The following is a 12,176-nucleotide window of genomic DNA, read 5'->3' as shown; positions in this document are numbered from 1 at the left end:
TTTCTTTGTTTCAGGTAAGTGTACCGTCTGCTTTAATTCAACCCTATTACCTGGTAAGTTCTCTTGCAAAAATATGAAAATTTTCGATTCCAAGGTGCATTCCATATCACCAGTTTTGTTTTCACCACAATTGATATGTTGAGGAAATAAATATAATTCAATATTAACAGACCCATACTTTTTTCATATAGTATGTCGTTTTTAATGATGATTAAAATGTAAAAATTATATTCGAACGACTACGAATCCACAAATAGAGCCAGCTCTCGATATTTTGCTTCGCGTTAAAGATATCGAACATATTTATTGGGGAAACTTGTTTAGAATATTAATTTAACCTTATATACCGGTTTTTTATAACAGATTCATTACAAGTAAACATAATCTCTTCTCTAAATAATAGATCGAAGTTAGTCATTATACTTTTTCTAAGTAAAAACCATTGATGCAAAAAATGTGCACGTCTTATTTTGAAGCAATAAGATTCAAAACAGTAGGTGAGGTAAAATATTAGTTAATTTTTTCTCCTAACAACTTTTCCCATCAATTTGTATGTAGTATTATTCCTTGTTTAATGGTAAAATGAAATATTATCTATTCGAACTGTTCTTGACAGTTGTCCTTTACATAAAAATTATTTTACCTACCTAGGCTAAGAGCCGGTTTTTTTTTTTGTAAAAAACGTACGGGAACAGGTATTTTTTTGAATATGTTCAGCGGTGTCCCCTGAATGTAAATCCAAGTGGACGTCATGGGGGGGTTCACTTTAGCCGCCATCTTGAAAAACACGTTTTATAAAATATCTCGCTAACCGGGTATCGTACGACAAAAATTGTAAAAACCATTATTGTAGATAATAATATTCTTTTTTGTTTTAAACTTTTTTTGTATAACGCATAGGTTTTTAATTATAGCGATCCAAACTTTTTTCAATATGGTTTTTGCTAATCGCGACATATTTAATAAAAAGTGTTTTTCAAGATGGCGGCTGAAGTGAAACCCCCACCATGACGCCCACTTGGATTTACATTCAGGGAACACCTCTGAACATATAAAAAAAATATCTTTTCAGAACATACTTTTTTGGTTGGGGCTCTTGAACTAACCTACCTACATATATAATCAAAGGAATGGTTAGGCAAAAAGTTCTCGTATAAAAATTCAAAATTTGACCTTATACGAATTTAAATCCAAGTCTGGAAACTGAAAATAATCATTAATTTATAACATTATTCGTAATAACTAAATAAATAAATATTCAACTATTAGATTTTTCAATAAAAAAACACGTCATAGGTATTTTTGGCGAATGCGCATCGATCGTTCACCAAATTTTAAAATATACGAGGATATATTGAAAAATTCCTACCATACTATAGAAGCAAACAAAATTTCAATGTCAATATTTTATCACTCAACATAATCTCCTCTTAATTGGATAAATTTATTACAGCGAACCTGCAACGTCTCCAGACCTTTCAAAAATAATGTTTCTTCTTGCTCTGCAAACCAGACCTCCACAGCTTTTATTACCTCCTCGTTGGAAGAAAATTTACGACCTTTTAAACTTTTTTTTTATTTGAGAAAAGAGATGATAGTCGAACGGAGCCAAATCTGGTGAATAAGGGGGTTGTTCTAGTAATTCTAACCCTAAATCACGATTTTTTTGCATGGCAACATGAGATTTGTGTGCAGGGGCGTTGTCCTGCAAAAACAAAACATCTTTGGATAGCTTTTTCTTTAATTTTTGCCCATAGAGTGGTCGAATAGTAGTTATTGTTTTACCCTTATCCAAAAAATCAATCATCATTACTCCATGGCAAACCCAAAAAACTGAAGCAAGAACTTGTCAAGCAGATTTTTGGACATGGAACTTCTTAGGTGTTGGAGAAACAGAGTGTCGCCATTCCATATATTGTTGCTTTGTTTCTGGATCGTAGAAATGTACCAAAGTCTCATCCATAGTAACAATTCGGTTTAAGAAGTCTACATCGTTTCCAAATCTAGCACAGATCGAACGCGATGCTTCTACCCTTGCACGCTTTTGGTCAACATTCAAACATTTGGGGATCCATTTTCAATAATTTTTCTTATGTCCAAATTGACGTGAACTATATGATGAACGCGTTCGTATGAAATATTCTGTGCTTCAGATATCCGTTTTAGCCCCTGATAAAATCATATCATGAAATGCATCGGTATTTTCTGGGACTGACACAGAAACTGGCCTTCCCGATCGTCATCACCTTCAATGGAAAATTTACTTCTTTTGAAGCTTGCAGTCCAATTTTTCACGGTCGCATACGAAGGACATTGATCACCAAGGGTATTAGCATATCTACGTAATCCTAACTTCTTAACCTTTTTAAATACAGGCAATTGATGATGATTCGATACTCAATGTTTCGATTTTCACAATTTCGGTGGACATCTTCTTTCTTTTAATTGACTGACACTCACTTCTAATAAGTTATTGTTCGTTGCTATAGTAACGCAATATTTTATGTATGCATGGAACTGGTCTAGGCTAACTAGATATAGCAGCTTAAGCGTTGAGAGATCCAGCTATTACCAATCGCCACAAATTTAATGTATATATTCACATTCAAGTTTAAATTTCTATAAAAATAAAATAGGGATCATGTTTATTTAAAGGTCTAACTATTTTGATTTTAATATATATACAAATTCATAAATTGTTTCATTTTATTATCCCTTTTTTAGTTCAACTTTTTTATCGTCATGTTAACGTGTTTCGATCATATTCTTCACACACCGTAGTTTACTGAAATATTAAAATGTGTTGATTGTTATGCTAAAATTGGGTCATTTTTATATAACCAAAATTTTCTATAGATCGCGATATTCGAAAAATGTTTGTCTCGAGATCAATTTTCATTAATTGTGACATTGATTAATTGATAATATACACAAATATTTTTTATGGTAGTACAGTGAAGATTTTCGATTGAATATTTTTGTAATTTGAATTTGTTATTGATAAAAATACGCCTCGAATATATGTTTATTGTGTTCGGTTAGTGTTTTTAGTTCAAATCAACTCGAACTGTATTTTAATCGAGGTTTTTTTCAATTCAATCATAATACCCCTCACAATTTGAAATGTGAAAAATGAAGTCGGATACATACAGAAGTTTAAATTAATGCACGTGGTAACAAAATTCAATCACACGAATTTGTAGCTCTTACGATAAATCATTTCCCACGTAAATCCATCAAAGTCAGTACTTTTTAGATTTCGTTGACGTCTTGCCAAGTATGATTCACGTTTTATTTTCTTTTATTTAAAGAAATTATATTATAAAAGTTCAGAAATATTATATTGTGTTTACACGTGAATTACTTTTCAGAATTTGTAAACATCTCTTAATAGTCTTGTTTAAGTTTTGTGATTAAAAGAGTAACTAAACACATCACTTTTCCACATTTGTACAGTAGAAATTTTTCAACATAAATACAGATGTCTTTGTAGTACAGTGACCCAAGCAAATCACCTTCATGGATTAGTTTGAAATTTTGATAGAAGCTCAAAAATGATGCAAATAACTAACCTGATTTGGTGCTTCTACTCTAGAGGCGAATGCCACCCTTACTCGGGGGTAGAAATTTAAAATTTCAAAATAACACCAGGGATCGATAGAGAATTGAATTTTATGAAGAAAATGTAGAATGAAGTTCTTTATTTAATTCAATAATTTCTGAGTTCACATCACATCAAAATTGAAGCTTATAAAAAACAAAGAAATTACACAGCTTAAATTAAATTCTTTAAATAATATTCAGCAACTTAGGAGTCACTGAAAGCAAATTTTTTCTTTTTCGTAAATTTATGCAGAGGTTTGAGCTCAAATAACGGAAAAACGATCAATTTTTCATAAAAAATTGTAATAAACATTTTTAAAGTGCTTTTTTATACCTATAAAATGAGCTTTTATAAAACCGTCTAGCATGAAAATTAAGCGAGTTATGACGAAAAATTTAAAACTCGAATTTAAAAAAAAATGTTGGTAAATTTGACACCATGTGCGGCAAAATTAAGATTAATCGTAGTCCATGTGAAATTATCTTTGTTTAAGCCCTAATAACACGTTCCAAAAGTTTGAATGGTTGGAACATGGAACACGTAAATTTTTAAAAAAGTTTTTTAATGTGAATTTTTTTTTCCATTTAAAAAAAAACATTTTTTCAAAATATCTCAAAAACTATTGGATCAACGAAAGTATTTTTAGCTTTTATTTTACTGAATATTTTGCTTTTTTTTAAACCCACGTTTTAAACCAGATATAAGCGTTTAAAGTTTATCTGCAAATCCAAATTTGGCTGAGTAACAAAACTCTTAATTTCACTGATTGTGGATGGATAAAAATGAATGGTACCAAACAAAATTACGGAGACTCCTGCACCAGAAGAACTATTTAAAATGATATTTTGCAATTACATATAAAAAATAGAAATATTACTTACATTGTAAAAAAACAACAATCATTTCACATGTTTGAACATAATGAGCCCTATAACTGCTTTCATTAAGTAATTTGCAATTTTTTCCATTCTGAGGGGTGGTTTTTGGTGGTTGCATTATTAAAAATATTGAGGGTCAGTTTTTTTATACTCGAAGAAAAAAATTCTCCTATTACAATCCAAAATAAAAAAAATTCATGTTTTTTACATTTTTTAAATAATCTTTGTATGAGGGGTGGTTTTTAAGAGTAGGTGAGTTGTAAAATATCAAAATATCAAAGTTATGATACAAAACAATCAACAACTATTGATCAACTTTGATCATTAGAGGAATTGTTTTAAATATATTCGTATACGACTGAAAATTTTTAATTTATATCGGTTGCAATTGAGCTATTAGTACTTAGTACTCGTAATATTAACAATAAAGAATTTTAGTGTATACTTCGTATATTTTGTTTTGTTAATAGCAGTGCCTCTGTTTCCGATTACATCTAGCCTAGAGAATGGAGCGACTAAACATTAGTTCTCCAACTAATTTATTGGGGCTTACAACGGATGTAGACAATTAAAGTAATTGTTATAGACTATTTGAATTGTTTGGAGTCCGCTTCGTTTTAGAACATCTGATTCTAAGCGGATTAGATGTTAAAAAAAAAAACAATCAATTCCATTGTAGAAAGAAAATTTAATCTAAAAATAGAATAGCTAGAAATCAAATCAAAGTTAATATTTCATATATTTGAAAAAAAGTTGGACAAAAAACCGCATCCGGTTAACGTAGATACCGTAAATAAATATATGCTTCTTCTTACCAGAAACTTCAATACTTATGATACTATTCATCCTTGAACTTAGACGGGCATAATATGCAGGAGATAGATTACACAATCGGAAATAGAAGTTTGTTGCAAAAGGAAATGTTAATAAAATCATTTTTAATAAAATTACGTATATGGAAACTATAAGAGAAATATAGCAACAATAAATATAAATGACAAGCAAAAATCACAGAAGTGAGTACAGTGCAGACTCGATAATCCGAATTCTTCAGTAGTCCGAACAAGCAATTTCAATACAATTAACCTTTTGTTTATATCTGGGACTCACAAACAGGTGTGCAGCATTTTCACTGCTTTCGTACGCTTTTGAGCAGTGATATTTACATACTTTACTGGGATGTTTGTAATGCCATTTTAGTTGATATAAGTGGGTTTTTATTTTAATATTTGCTAAAATAAAATTGCCTCCTAAAAGAAAACGCAAGACATTATCGATAAAACAAAAAAGTGAAATTATTGAAAGACTTAACAAGAGAGAAAGTGGAAAAGTGTTGGGTGCTGAGTATGAGCTTGGAAGATCTAATCTGTGACATGAAACAGAAAAAGTCTAAAATCGACAGGTAGGATTATTTTTAAAACAATTTTAGTGCTTTTCTTTGTACAGCTGGTTCCTAAAAATTTGCGTACGATCTAAAAATGAATTTTACTCTTTTGAGCAGTATAAACACATCATTAATTTGACGTGAAGACTTTCGACATATTTTGCAAATTTAAATCAATTTTATGTCAGATTGACCAGAATAATCATAATAAGCACAGTGTTGAGAATCATTCATCAATATAATCAAGACATTTTAAAAATTATAATAAACCATTTGGGGTACAATAAAAACTATATCATGAAGGAGAAAATTATATTACATTCAAGTACGTGTGGTTCGAAAGTTTTTATTATTATCTTCAACGTTAGATCAATTTTCCATCTTTTAATTATATGAATCCTTTGGATTCGTTTTTATTGGCCGCCACTGAAAAATAACCTTTTAACTAATGTGCACATCCCGTTTCAATTTAGCTAGGCAGGCATTCGATGTGTCTGCCTCTATATAATTGTCATCTATTTTAGATGTGTATCACTGTATGTAGGTATTGGTTACAAATTCGATAAAACGATAAGTACGGATGCATTAATTGCTGATGTCACTCGTCTTTTAATAATAATACGAGGCGCACAACAAAATGCTAAAAAATTTTGTCAGCTGCTTAACAAAATTGAGAAAATATGATAGCAGCTCAGATAAAATAATATATATTTATAAAAATCTATAGTTTATAGATTGGACTTTCTCAATTAATTATTTGTGTATTTTATTTTCATTACGGCTCTCTGTGGGTTTTATGTGAATAACTGGCCGTGTGTAGTTCCATTGATTGTTTAATTGAACAGTAGTAATTTTAAAGGCTAATTAAATTTATAGCTAACAAATTACGAAATAAGCCAATTGCCATAAAATCGTTATAAAACGAAATACCATTAATTTGATAGATGATTAATGTTAATTCGAAGCAGTTAAAAGTTCGTCAAGCATTACTTCGCGCAATAGAAATAATTGCTATTAACAAAGTCACCTTGTTCGAATGTGTGTATGTAGGTAAGAATAAGCGCCTCTTGCAAGTCAACAAATTTTTTAAGGGGGGCGAATAGATTGCCCGCAACAAGGTCAAATTAATTTGATCAATGGCTGTTTCTTATACTCCTAGGCTCATTTTAATCATATGATAAAATTGAAATGAAATTATACTAGATTGAAAATTTATAACGTCCAAGATCCATTTTTATTTCTAATTAAAATGTATTCATTTGATATGATTTACACAAAAGAAAAGCAGGTGCAATGTTTGATACACCACTTATATACATACAAACCACGGCATGGCCACCATAATAATATGTATATTATACCATGTGTGACTCCAGCCGGTTAGGCGACGGCATCTATCGGTCGGTCGAATGCTGGTACGCCCAACAAATAATCCAACAGTCAACAGAAACTCGCGACATCGCGCCGGCTGCCAGCCAGACTTGAACCGAATAACAGTAGTTCGAACATCTCGAAGGAGATAAGCAGGAAAATTATTTTGTCGACGATTAAACAAGAAATGCGTGATCTATTCAACCGTGTTTATAGTGCTGACTAAACTAAGACTTAGTTTTGAACAAAATCGTCATTAATCAAATGTTTTGTAAATCGGAAATAGTTTTTGTATGGTAAAAGCAACAATTGTCAAGTGTGGTTGAACTGGTGAGTGAGTGGAACCAGTGAGTTATAACAATTTCTTGGAGTAGTACAACACTCTAGTAGTGTGTCGACATTTCTGCTTTTATGCAATCCTTTTTTGTAAGGAAACCAAGTCCTGCTGTTCGTAAGTAGTTTTTAGGTTTATTTAGATTTTTTATTCTACAAGGAACACTTGAAGTATATTAGTTTTTATAATGTATACATTATTTTCATTATTAAACCTACAATATTGTTAGTATTCGTCTCCAAATAGTAGTTCGCTATGAAGTTAATCAAGCAATGTAGAACGGGGCTATTTGAGGTTTTCAATAGAATGTTTGATATTTTTTAATTCTTTTAGAGTAATATTGAAAAAATTATATAATAACTAGTTACAAGTGATAAAGCGTTACGTTAAGGTATTGTAAAAATCTAATATAATGTATTCAATCATGATACACATGATACACACCAGAACAAATTCAATGAATGTCGTCCAAAATCGATTGTTGCTCCAGAAATGGTCGATGCCATACATGAATTATTCACTTCGGATCCATCACAATTTGCTCCAAAAGGCTCGATCAGAGAAAAAAATAACTAAACGAGTGTGAAGGTTACCCAAAACGGGCCGAATCCAACATGAAGTTGTTTGCGGATAAGGCATATCAAAGCAAATCATTGCCCGTTTGTTCAATAGTACCGATCGCGTAGCGCTGGTAATGTTAGAACAACAGAGGTCGTGAATCCGATCATTTGTCTATATAAAGTTATCGGAGATTCGAGGAAGACGGATATTTTCCGTCATAGCATTTATTCCGATGAAGGAATTGATTTGATGACGATAAGTTAAAAATAGATTTTACATATAGCGTTTCTAATGTTGGATTCGATTTTTAAATGGTTGTATCGATTTGTTTGGTGCTTTGTTCTTTACATGAACTTTTCTCCCTACAATTTACAATTAATTATCAACTTTTTGCAACGTTAATTAGTATTTATAAATATATATAGCCTATATATCTCTATATGATTCTGTTGTTTTATATTTTCATTATAAAGTAAACTTTGCTCCAATTACATGTTCGTTGTTCATTATCTTTTATAAATAAAACAAGAGCGCTTTTCTGATACTTTATTATTCATCATAAAACATGTATTTCCATTGCCGAAATTATGGAACGTCAGAATAAACATTAAAAATGTTATTCAAGACAAAGTGTAGAAACTTCTCTAGAAGCTTTAGCTATTCTTATTTCCCGGAGCTACATAACTTTAGAATATTTAACCAGAAAACACGTTGTAAAAATAACATTACAATGTTTTGATTAAGTAATTCCTCTAATATAAACTTCGAAGAATTATTAATAAGATAGCAAAGTTCTTGATATTTTCACTGCAATTACAGTTCTAATAAGTACAAAACAAAGATACTAAGTATTATGTAATAATGCGAGGCGTTAAGTTTAAGTTATTCGTATTATTTAACCAAAAGCATATTGGTAGTTAATAACAATTAATTTATCAAAAATACCAAAGGGTGTTAGTTACAAGGTCATGTTGAAATAGGATTTTTAGATAATAACTACATTTTTTTGTATAGATACCACCATTCGGTATATTTATTTATACCAGAGATGAACGTAAGGTAAAGAATTAATGTAAGAATACTCTATTTTAAGCCAGTTTGGAGAAATACTTCTATAAGTTCAATAAATATGTCATGAGTAAAGTATAAGTACCTTGCGTGACCTAGAGATGGCGGTAGCTGCTTGAAAAATTACTGTGCATATCAGAAAGTATATGTTCCAAGTTTGAAGACGCCACGTTGGTTGGTATTTGTTTGGTTAGGTTAGGTATGGAAAAAATTGGTCAAAGTAGGTTCTACACGATGGACTGAAAAGCGAAAATCGGCTGCAAAGAAGACAAAGACTGTTCCATAAGCGGGCAAGGTTATGGCGTCGATTTTTTGGGATAATTTTCATCGACTCTCTTTAATAAAAAGGAAAAACTATCAACGGCGATTATTATTGCAATGTTTAAGCGTAGAAATAAAGCAATTTGGCTAAGAAAAAAATTGTTGTTTCATCAAGACAATGCACCAACTCACACATCCGTTATTGCAATGGTCCAAATTAATGAATTAAAGTTTGATTTGCTACCTCACGCACCCTATTCGCCAGAGTTTGCCCCTTTTGAGGTAGTTGACGATTCTTATTATAAAAAGGCTATCGAAATATTAAACATCACTGGGAAAAGTGTATGGAGGTAAAAGTAGATTACGTTGAAAAATAAATATATTTTTTCCGAAATTTTTATGTTTTTTTTGGGCCAGATACCTCTGGAACTATTCTCGTCTGTACTAAACTCGCACTATTTTAATACAATTTTATGTATATAATGTTCATTAAGCCAGTTAATTTGAAACAATTGTCAATAATAATAAATCCAGTTTGGTTAAGTATCACTGCTGTATATTTGAACACAAGATAACAAAGTCAACGAAACATGTTTTTAGTTTTAAAAAATGTTGTTTATAGTAGTATATATATGAAATCTGCTGGTTATTTGTTTGTTTAGTCTGGTAGTGTTTTTTGTTTATATTTTTCTAATTGCAATTTTTACTTCAAAGTTCAAAGTTCACTGATGTATGGCTGAATGAGAAATGTATACAAGAATGAACATTGGCGTTAGATGGACATCGATCTTAGAAAAAAAATTATTTAAAACGAGTAAACTTGTATTTCAGATTGACTTTTCTTTATTTTGGAAATGAAGTCCCTATAGTAATTAGCTTAACGTAATATGATGATACAAAAGTCGGAGAATTTTATGTTTGTAGAAATAGCAACGACAGAAGAATTTTCTTTCGTGATTTGCTTCTAGAGAATTTTTTCAAATCTGCCCTTGAGGAACGAACAAAGGATTTAAATGTACTAGTTATATAAAATTTTATAGAAATAGTGAGCGGTAACCGTAAAAGTTAATATCATTTGAAGAGAATATCCAAACAGTATTTTTAATGCTTCGAAAGCCCGATAACCTAAATTGGCAAGATAACCACTCGCAATAACATTAATAATTATTTAATTATTGAAAGCTTTATGAGAAAATATTACATTTTGTCATGGTTTTCTTTAAATAAGTTTTGAAATTATTTCATTTTTTGTTCTGGCAAAATTTTTATTTGCATTCACACAAAAATTTTAACGTGTTTCCTAATGTGGCATTATTATGATAGGTGACTAGGTAAATGCCCACAGTAACTCTATCAACTTATACTTCAGTAGTGGGTGGTCCTCACCTACACTATAATATGATTCATTATTTATTCTCTAATATTCAATTAGTTCCACGTACACTAATGAATTATTCAAGGTGAACATCATTATTGATTATTATGTAGTTGGAAAACGGAATATTAGTTTAGTCAAAATTTGTTAAAAATTTTTTAAATACAAAATGCACAATGCGCAATTTAATACTGTACGTTAAATTCGGGTTTTTAATAATTTGTCCTCAATTAAAAATAACACCCAACTTGATTCACATTAAGTTTTATAGATTTCTTCGGTAGCCTGTATATAAGATTATAATTATTGTATTACAATTTTCCAGTAAATATTTAACAATTTAGCATTTATCTCTAGTTACACTATACTAATGTAAACAAACAATGTCTGCAAACCCGTATCTTATCATTAAGAAAATAAGCGGAATACTCGGTCAGCTAAATTTATTATTTATTATATTTATCAATGATTTTATTATTATATAAAAAATTATTTTTTTTATTGTCTAACAATACGTGGAACCACACAATTCCTTCAGAACAAAAAAATACACTTAAAAATGAAGGAATAGACCTTTATTACAATTACGAAAGCTCAAAAGCGGTATCGGTTGAGCGAATGTTCATGTTTGTGTAACCAAAAAGTGCGTTAATATCACCGTTAAAAGCGTTGAAAATAATCCTGTTTGTTCTCAAGCTTACTTCATGTGAGAAAATAAAACAATATCTTCTATTTTCTACTGTTTTTATTTATTGGATAGATGAATTTGAATAAAAAAAATTGAATATGCAAAAGGAAAGTTGTTATACATTTATATGTAATTCAATTCAAAGAAATCTATTTTTAACTTTCTTTTCATATGTTTGATATATTATAGGTAGATTATCTCCCATTGTTAGTCGTGATACGTATATAAATCTCTAAACTACCTAGTAGATATTCTTAAAAATTGGACGATCTCTTATTGACTTTTCTTTCAAATCTAAGAAACTTGTCTTAAAAAAACAGTATGTTAAGACGTAATCAAAATGTAGTCGAAAAATATATAAAATGTAATAATATATTATAGTTGTCATCATTTTCGACAACTGTAAAATATTTGAGTAATACATTATCAAATTTTGAATTTGTTTTGAATCTACTCATTTTAAAAAGATAGGAGGATCTTGTTATTGATTTTATTGGAACTCATTAAATACCATAGCAACACAGTAAACAAACAAAAATACAAACAAACTGCCTGGTTTTCATCAGTTCTTTTTATGATGCGCGTGTAAATAATGTTTAAAGAATTGGTATACTTAATTATTGTACTTAGTCGGATAAGTATTTCTTAGATA

The 12,176-nt window shown here is 30.1% G+C and overlaps 1 protein-coding gene across 4 annotated transcripts in view; it reads left to right on the top strand.

Annotated features, from left to right (window-relative positions):
- LOC130442494 (rho guanine nucleotide exchange factor 10) overlaps nt 1-12,176 on the top strand; it is a 134,949-nt gene that overhangs the window by 95,275 nt on the left and 27,498 nt on the right. The window contains exon 1 of one of the 4 annotated variants that reach the window (XM_056776653.1): nt 7,305-7,688. The exons of the other annotated variants lie outside the window; for them this stretch is intronic. Within the exon in view, the coding sequence (XP_056632631.1) occupies nt 7,649-7,688 (40 nt within the window). The 5' untranslated portion in view covers nt 7,305-7,648. Of the gene's footprint in view, nt 1-7,304; nt 7,689-12,176 lie in introns of those variants that run through there. 4 annotated transcript variants of the gene reach the window in all.

This window comes from Diorhabda sublineata, chromosome 4 (genome assembly GCF_026230105.1).
Source record: "Diorhabda sublineata isolate icDioSubl1.1 chromosome 4, icDioSubl1.1, whole genome shotgun sequence".
NCBI lineage: Eukaryota > Metazoa > Arthropoda > Insecta > Coleoptera > Chrysomelidae > Diorhabda > Diorhabda sublineata.
The sequence above is the reverse complement of the archived record's forward strand: the minus strand, read 5'-3'. Positions and strand labels throughout refer to the sequence as shown.